The sequence below is a fragment of the Phalangium opilio genome, unplaced genomic scaffold, assembly GCF_054372755.1.
Source record: "Phalangium opilio isolate 3A_F unplaced genomic scaffold, DU_Popi_V2 ptg000079l_1, whole genome shotgun sequence".
NCBI classification, from domain to species: domain Eukaryota; kingdom Metazoa; phylum Arthropoda; class Arachnida; order Opiliones; family Phalangiidae; genus Phalangium; species Phalangium opilio.
This window is the reverse complement of record NW_028324187.1, coordinates 5,551,877-5,560,259: the sequence shown is the minus strand read 5'-3', so window position 1 is coordinate 5,560,259 and position 8,383 is coordinate 5,551,877. Positions and strand designations below refer to the sequence as shown.

General features: G+C 34.9%; 3 protein-coding genes across 4 annotated transcripts in view; 2 read left to right on the top strand and 1 right to left on the bottom strand.

Moving 5' to 3' along the window:
• The first annotated feature begins 3,786 nt into the window (after nt 1-3,786).
• On the top strand, nt 3,787-5,835 carry LOC149654374 (putative E3 ubiquitin-protein ligase UBR7). The gene is made up of 9 exons (XM_089845880.1): nt 3,787-3,999; nt 4,091-4,221; nt 4,282-4,342; nt 4,405-4,500; nt 4,563-4,616; nt 4,753-4,858; nt 4,918-5,144; nt 5,229-5,465; nt 5,617-5,835. The coding sequence occupies exons 1-9, from the start codon at nt 3,808-3,810 to the stop codon at nt 5,719-5,721; spliced, it is 1,209 nt and encodes a 402-aa protein (XP_089702006.1). The 5' UTR covers nt 3,787-3,807; the 3' UTR covers nt 5,722-5,835.
• A 48-nt stretch (nt 5,836-5,883) lies between these two features.
• Nucleotides 5,884-6,970, bottom strand: cni (protein cornichon). The gene is made up of 5 exons (XM_089845896.1): nt 6,817-6,970; nt 6,580-6,648; nt 6,405-6,517; nt 6,195-6,338; nt 5,884-6,111 (listed from the first exon to the last, which is right to left on the bottom strand). Exons 1-5 carry the CDS (start codon nt 6,895-6,897, stop codon nt 6,084-6,086), a joined length of 435 nt encoding a protein of 144 aa, XP_089702022.1. The 5' UTR covers nt 6,898-6,970; the 3' UTR covers nt 5,884-6,083.
• A 1,201-nt stretch (nt 6,971-8,171) lies between these two features.
• Nucleotides 8,172-8,383, top strand: part of GlnRS (Glutaminyl-tRNA synthetase) — a 59,086-nt gene continuing 58,874 nt past the window's right edge. Inside the window, exon 1 of one of the 2 annotated variants that reach the window (XM_089845851.1) lies at nt 8,172-8,320. The gene's annotated coding sequence lies outside the window, so the exon portion shown is untranslated. The remainder of the gene's footprint in view (nt 8,321-8,383) is intronic. The other variant, XM_089845852.1, reaches the window with a different exon arrangement.

Below are 8,383 nucleotides of genomic sequence, written 5' to 3'. Positions count from 1 at the left end.
TTAACTAGAGGCCCTTTTATCGTTAAACTTCTATTAAACTTAGTTATTAGATAATCTAAATTCAGGTGCTTTTTATTTAAATGAGAAATCATCACGATTGACATTCATAGAAATAAGATATCACCATCAATACATTACTGAAAGACCTAAGAATGTCATGTAGCGCCATATTACGTATTTTAAACGAGTATCGGTTTAGAATCATATTAAACCAAGCGATCCGATACTGTCGGGAAACCCCTAGTATCGGTGCCGATACCGATATATCCCTAGTATCGATGCCGATACCGATATATCCCTAATATTTTCCTTTGCTTTTAAAATGTTTCTCGATTTCTGGGAAAATAGACGCAACTTCCGATACTAAACACCGCCTTAAATCAAAGCGCGGGTCCAACGTCGGAATATACTTACTTTTGCTCTTTAAAAATTCTCCTCGATTTCTTTGAATTTTGAAATAGGGGAGCGGGATTGAAAGCGTTAAACCCGTATTGTTGACGGGTGACAAGAATTTTAAAGGGAGTATTGAACCTTCCATTTAAGCAAACGTAAAAAATAATTCACAATGCTTAACCTTAATAGAGCAATTAAATGCTATACTTAAACATACTAAAACAATTAAATGCTATGCTTAAAATTCTATTATTTCCTCTTAAAATACACGAAAGGAAAATATCACCTCAGCACAATTCTCTCCCATTCACTCTCCCTTCAATGAACGATGTGGCTAAAATGGCTGTCCAAACAAGGCAGTAAGATAGTTTCGGCAGGGATAGATTTAATTTTAGAAGTAGGAATGGAGAACGGTTAGTATTTACTTCTATCCGACTCATAGCCCAGTATAGAGCCCCTCCCTCCAGCACGTAACGAAAAGTTTAAATTTTCTTATTGACTCACTTAAACTACGTTTTGATGACGTTGCTGACGTGGACGGCGAAAAATACGTAATTCCTTTTTACCTCTGTCACTATGACTCGCCTAGCTTCTTTCATACCCCTCAGTCCCGTGGAAGGGGGTCCGGGACTTTGACGCGCGCCCACATTACTCCGTTCTCCATTCCTACTTCTAAAATTAAATCTATCCCTGGTTTCGGCATTTTCATAAGACACCCTAATTAAACCTAAAAACTATTTAAGTAAGTTTTTTTTGGAACACCAAATATTTTTAATAGTTCTACTCTATCTTACCGCCTGTTTCCTACAGCAATATTTTTCTTGTGAGTTGTTTTACAGCAAAGTGTTTGCCATGTATAGACTCTACAGTAACTTAGGTCCCTTTGTAAAGTACCGAACACTAAATTACCGTCGGTTTTGGACAGCCATTAGTGGCCGTGGGATATTTGAATGCGAGAAATCGTAATGAAGACTTTAAAGTAAAATTAAATTTAATAAGTGATGAATAAACGCATTTAAAGCTCTTTGCATTAGACAATGATAGAGTATAATCGGTTTTAAGGGGTTTCTCATTTTAATTAATGATTAAATTAGGAAATTAAAATGCCGAGATAGAAGAAAGTTACTTATAAAATTATTTTAAATGTGATTGTTGTGAATTTATGCGCCACATCGTTCGGTACAACTAGCAAAACGATTTGGTATTTGAAAACAATTTACTTAATTAGTTAGTTATCTTTAAATAGGGTTTTTCTGGAAATTGCCGAAAGTGTTGATATCATATTTTACCGCCTGTTTTGGACAGCAATTTTTTCATTGTTTTGTATTGTTTTATGGCAATGGGGTTGCCATCTAGGCTCTAGAGTAGGCAACTGACGTGATTTTTGTAAAATGCCGAAAGCGGCCATACACTAAATTACCGCCTGGTTTTGGAGAGCCATTTTTCTATTGATTTGTTTCACGGCGATGGGGATGGGGTTGCCATCTAGGCTCTAGAGTAGGCAACTGACGTGATTTTTGTAAAATGCCGAAAGCGGCCATACACTAAATTACCGCCTGGTTTTGGACAGCCATTTTTCTATTGATTTGTTTCACGGCGATGGGGATGGGGTTGCCATCTAGGCTCTAGAGTAGGCAACTGACGTGATTTTTGTAAAATGCCGAAAGCGGCCATACACTAAATTACCGCCTGGTTTTGGACAGCCATTTTTCTATTGATTTGTTTCACGGCGATGGGGATGGGGTTGCCATCTAGGCTCTAGAGTAGGCAACTGACGTGATTTTTGTAAAATGCCGAAAGCGGCCATACACTAAATTACCGCCTGGTTTTGGACAGCCATTTTTCTATTGATTTGTTTCACGGCGATGGGGATGGGGTTGCCATCTAGGCTCTAGAGTAGGCAACTGACGTGATTTTTGTAAAATGCCGAAAGCGGCCATACACTAAATTACCGCATGGTTTTGGAGAGCCATTTTTCTATTGATTTGTTTCACGGCGTTGGGGATGGGGTTGCCATCTAGGCTCTAGAGTAGGCAACTGACGTGATTTTGTAAAATGCCGAAAGTGGCCATACACTAATTTACCGCCTGGTTTGGACAGCCATGTTGTTGTAGCGGGTAATTTGAATGAGATAAATCGTAACGAAGTCATTTAAGTATAATTAACTTTGGTAATTAATGATTAAAGGTGTGTCTTTACATTTGCATTAGAAGATGATGAAACTTAATCGGTATTAAGCGAATTCTCTACTGAATTGATGTTTAAATTGGAATATTAATAATGATTAAAGTTAATTATAAAATTATTTTAATGGTCATTGTTGTCAATTGATGTGCTACGTGGTTCGGTACAACAGGCAAAACGATTTGGTATTTGAAAACAATTTACTTAATTAGTTAGTTAGCTATATATACGGTTTTTCTGGAAATTGCCAAAATTTAATTTTTTTTTGCGTTAAATGGTTTGATAGAACCAATAGAAGTTTTAATTAGTGTTTTTTCTTTCTTTCTTTTGGAAAATGCCAAAAATGAAGGGACAATTTTACCGCTAAGTTTTCGCGCTGTTATTTTATGAGAGTAAACGTTCGAATTTACGTTGATTAGTATTATTTAAACGTGTTTAAATGGCATTGCGTTAGACAATGGAGGAGTTTATTGGATTTTAAGTATAGTTTTTCCACTTAAGTGATGTTTGAATGTCCGAAAATTTTGCAAGAGCATTATAAGATTAATTTAAACTTGTTTAAGTCGTTAATTAGCTTTAATTTTGTTTTGTTTCGAAAAATGCCGAAAATAAACACACTACTGTACCGTGTTTCGCAGGCTTTTTTGTTGAGAGAAAACGTTTTAATTACTTTGATTTGTAATATTTAAACGTATTTAAATGGTCTTGCGTTATTATATTCAAATGAAGTCGTTATTTAGCTTTAATCGTGGTTTTTTGGATTTTACCGCCTAGTCTTTTGATTTGCCGAATTACTACTCTATTTTACCGCCTAAGTCGAAAGCCAAGTCAATCTAGCCAAAGGGTGTTTTCTAGCAGACGACGCATAGTCGGAAAAGTACTATTTTACTTTCGGCAATTTTCGGCAGATTCCAAGTTGGCGGTAATTTAGGGATTGCCCTGACAAAGGCTTAACGGAACTCTGCTCTGCCCAGCGGGATAAATTAGCAGACCACCTTTTGAGTGACCTTTCGTTTCCTCTGACATTTTCGCGCGTTTTCTATGCCGTTTTCCATTGGTTGTTATCAATCTGCCACCATGGAGCAATACAACAGTAGACACAGATATATTTGATGGGATTTTAAAATAACTTTTGTTATCACTCTTATAAAACTACTCCATGGAAAATGCCAAGTTAGTTTTTTCGAGTTTACATTCTTGCGAAGAAGTTGTCAAATTCTTATATTAAAAATGGCGGCAAACTCTAGTAAAAGTTGCGAATCGGACAAGGATTTAAGTATAAAATCAAATTTAAATGAGGATGTTGATAATTCGGACAGCGGGATTACGATGTTGGATGTTTTAGAAGAGGAAGAAAATTTGGAGAATGACGCCAACGCAGTTTTGGGCGCAAGCGATGATCAAAATTGCACCTACATTGAGGTAAGCCTTGGTTAATCAAATACTGTTTGTTTATATAGAAGTATATCTAAATTATATCGTAATAAAGATTTAAATTAATGCGAATTTGTAGGGTTACATTAATAGACAAGCATTATACGCTTGTAAAACTTGCATAGGCGAGAATGAATCTGCCGGTATTTGTTTGGCATGTAGTTACGCGTGTCATGAAGGGCATGATTTGATTGAACTTTACACAAAGAGGTAGCAAAATCCATAAACTGTTAAAGTTAAGGAACCAATTAATTAATATAATTTCATTAGAAAATTTCGTTGCGATTGCGGCAATTCTAAATTTTCAAAGAACCCCTGTAGTCTTTGGAAGGTAAAATAAAAGTTTGAAGTACTTTAAAGTTCATTTATAAAACAAAAATGAGGGATTTTTAGGGGAAAGATGAGATAAACATTGAAAATGAATACAATCAGAATTTCCAAGGAAAATATTGCACTTGTTCTCGACCTTACCCTGACCCTGAAGATGATGTAATTATGTTTAAAATTATAATATTCTCTTTACATTCAATGATTATTTATATGTTTTGTAGGTTGCAGATGAAATGATTCAATGCATTATGTGTGAAGATTGGTATCATGGAAGGGTTTGTATATTTAAACTCCAATAGAGTAATGGCAGCCCTCTGCCTTCAACTGTATTAATCTCTATGGGGAAATAACATGGGGTGCCATTAGTCTATACATATTTTCTCTATAATTAAAATATTTTGACTTAATTAGCATCTTGGGAACAAAATTCCAAGTAATGAAGACTTTAGTGAACTAATATGTCCATCGTGTATGATGAAATACAGTTTCTTAAGACCTTATTATGTTTCACCTATTGGTAAGATACAGTTTTAATTTTAGTATTTAAAAATAAATGTTTAAAATTAACATTAACAGGCACCAAATTGGAGAATGTTAGTGGTGAGAAAGATACAGTTTCTGTTGAAGAAAATGATGAAAATTGTACAATTCCGGAGAAAACTGTGATTGAAACGGAGGAAACAAATCAAGGGGATAATTCATGCTTGTTAAAAACTTTGCCCCAACTCAAAGGAGATGAATCGGGAGCTTGTTTTTGGCCTGATGGTTGGAGGAACAAACTTTGCAAGTGCAAAGACTGCAAAGTATAATAATAATAATAATAATAATAATAATCCCATAATCCCTTGCATTGCATTTTCTGAATAAAGAAAGAATTATGTTTTTAGGAGTTATATTGTTCAAATAAATGCGAATTTCTATTGGATTGGGAAGATACTGTTCATGCTTATGAAGAACGTGGGAAATTGAAGCAGCAAAGTGGAGGGGAAACATCTCGGTACAATAAGGGTTTGTCAGCCTTGAATCAAATGGACAGGGTTAGACAAGTGGAAGCCATTCACGAGTATAATAATATGAAAACCAAACTCAAGGATTATCTTAAAACTTTTGCCCAAGAGAAAAAGGTTAATAATTAATTGATGTTGATTAATTAAGCGTTGGAATCTTTTATTAATGAAAAGATAGTTAATAATTATATTGGAATTTAAAAACTTTTAATAATTAATCTGTTTATTAATGAAAGGATAATTAATTATAGTTAATCATTAATTATAGGTTGTTAGAGAGGAAGATATCCACGACTTTTTCAACAAAATGCAAGCGAAAAAACGTCAGAAAACCGGAAATGATGCATTACAAATGACTTATTTTTGTCGTTAAAACAAAAATAATTATTTTAAATTAAACAAAAAAAAAAAAATATCTGTTGTATTGAAAACCTTTGCATTTTAAACAATATTAATTAATTAATAAAGTTTGTCTCTTCAATAGAAATAGATTCCATTAATTAATAATTAGTAAATGAAAAGGAACTAAGGTGAGTATAAATTAAAAATTATGTTTTATTTTTTTTATACAGTTTCATGAATGACAACCCAACTTGTTTTGTTAAGCCTTGGCGTAAACAATCTCTGACACTTTTCCTTTTAAATTAAATTCTTTTATGCATTGATTTTGTTTGTTTGTTTGTTTGTTTGTTTTTAAGGAAGACACCCCCTTTTCACTTTTCAAAAAAATTTCAATTAACCGGATATTAAAGCATAGATCATTCTGAAATTAATTAATTAAAAGACACACTAATTAGCAGACTATATTAATTTTTAAGTGATAGCCAATTAAATATGTTTGTTTACCCATATAAGTAGTAGAAGAAGGATAAAAGATAGAATCCCAATTTGACCCATCCTTCCTTCATGGCTTTACTCAATTGATCAGCATTCATGATTGATGTGGCATCGTACAAACCAGGGCCACTCATAACAGGACGCGTTCTATACCTGAAATTCAATCAATTAAAGGTAAGAATGATTTATTTTTATTTTAATTTATATTAATTTTCGTACCTGTTAATGTGATATATTATGAGAGGAAGATTTAAAAGAATGGTTAGCCATTCCATGGCAAATAAAAATAGAACACTGCAAAATATGTGCAGACCATACTCTGGCAAAACAAGCTATAATTTACATTATTAATTGTTATAATTAGGTTTTTTCATTAAAATATAAAGTATCTTACTGGATTTAGACTATTGCATTGATCTATAGGATTTTTATAATCAGATTTGAGCTCGTCAAAGGCTATTACCTGAAAAATAATAATCATCCTCCTTGGTTCATATTCATAATGCATTTTCAATAGCCAAGGCTTAACCTATTATTTCTATTTAACACATTTCCCCATCCTTCTTGGTTTTAAATTCGGCTTAATTTAATAGTTTAATTATCAATAAGGGTTTTTTAATCCAATACTTACATGGAAAACGGCGAAAAATATTAGAAAAGCCGTTAAAATTAGCGCTACAATGTAGGCGAAAGCTACGAAAGTGAACGCCATACTTTTTGACTTTTGTGACTCATAGCCTACTTGGTAACGCCGGACTATGGACTACTTGATGCGCTGGGCTCTAACCTAGAGTTTGAATCCAGGCCTGTTCAATGCCGACTCATGGCGTTTTCCTTTGGGCCAATTTTGTGTTGCCGGCGCTGGCGGCAAAAAAACCGAATTTCGCGTAATGCTGTTACAGGATCAAACAAATTATCGACAACTTCAAATGTCAATGGAATATACCCATGACAGTAACATATTTAATCTTGTTTCAATGGAACACACTATTCGTTTGACTTTGGTACGAAATAGCTAGGTTCGGAAGAAGTCAGTTCTTATACTAGTACAAAGTGCGTATTCCATTGGTAGGGTTGAAAATGCCCCTTAAGAAGCGATAAATGCAAGTTTGCCATGTAAATCCATTGGTGTTACGATCACGTGATCGTGACGACACAATAAATGTTGTAGTATGCATATTCCATTGGAAAAATGTCACATTCCCATCGCCCTAATTGCCGGAACAAAAGCGTGAAAGCCGAATTTCCCTTCCGAAAAGTAGTTCAGTTCAGTTCTACTCAATTTAGAGCTTGCGCAGTGCCATTCTTTGATAATTTTTGATGCACTTTACCACACCCACTTTGCTTTTCGACCTTTGGGATCTTTGCGGATATCCAACTGGGCCTTGGCTTTACCAACGCCATCTACATTTTTTTCTAGGGACATGAATATGCCTGATAATTACACGATCGCTCCGCGTTCATTACATCACTACTTAGCAAGCCGACGTTCGAGCAGACGATAATTATGAAACGATAGCCCATGAAATCGTATTCCAATGGACTTTATAAGCGCCATGTTTCGAATTATTATTGCCGTGTTGGCAAGTCAGTAGTGCTGGCATGGCGCTGGGAGTTCAAGGCTAATTTTACCAATGGAGCATGCACAGCGTCTCATCACTACTGAGCTTAAACCATTGGAATACGCAAAGGTTTTTCGAGCGCCTCCGGCAGTAAAAAATCTGCCCAAAGGAAAACGCCATCAATTTATAAATTGAGTCGGCATTGGCCTGTTGCTTGAACTTCAAACAGAGAAAATACGCTAGCAATCGGCAATTATGGAGCGTTATAATAGGATACACGTAGAATATAAAGCACTTTATAGGACACAATTTCTTTATCACTCCAATACAACTACTCCCTGGAAAATTTTAATGGGAAATAACACCCGTTCATTTCCAGCCCCTTGTACAAGTTTGGCTTGTAAGTGGCGTTTTCAAATTTCAGAGGTTGTCTGCTCCAGGAAGTCTGATTAATTCTATGATACGGTTAATTAAGTTTTATATCGGGACTAATTCGGGTTTTTAATTAGCTATCAGTGTTCACAAATGGATTTCGAGTCACGGGATTGGAATACAGCGTCGGCTAAGCCTATCGTAAGTTTTTATTTAATTTATTTATGCATTACGGAAACTACTTCGATCTGCTGGGGGGGGGGA

Excerpts from the sequence above, each read along its gene's own strand:
- LOC149654374 (XM_089845880.1), top strand. The coding sequence starts at position 3,808 with ATGGCGGCAAACTCTAGTAAAAGTTGCGAATCGGACAAGGATTTAAGT. Across the intron at positions 4,000-4,090 it reads AAAATTGCACCTACATTGAG|GGTTACATTAATAGACAAGC; the intron begins GTAAGCCTTGGT and ends GCGAATTTGTAG. Across the intron at positions 4,501-4,562 it reads ACCCTGACCCTGAAGATGAT|GTTGCAGATGAAATGATTCA; the intron begins GTAATTATGTTT and ends TATGTTTTGTAG.
- cni (XM_089845896.1), bottom strand. The coding sequence starts at position 6,897 with ATGGCGTTCACTTTCGTAGCTTTCGCCTACATTGTAGCGCTAATTTTA. Across the intron at positions 6,518-6,579 it reads AATGCAATAGTCTAAATCCA|CTTGTTTTGCCAGAGTATGG; the intron begins GTAAGATACTTT and ends TGTAAATTATAG. Across the intron at positions 6,112-6,194 it reads TTCTTCTACTACTTATATGG|AATGATCTATGCTTTAATAT; the intron begins GTAAACAAACAT and ends AATTAATTTCAG.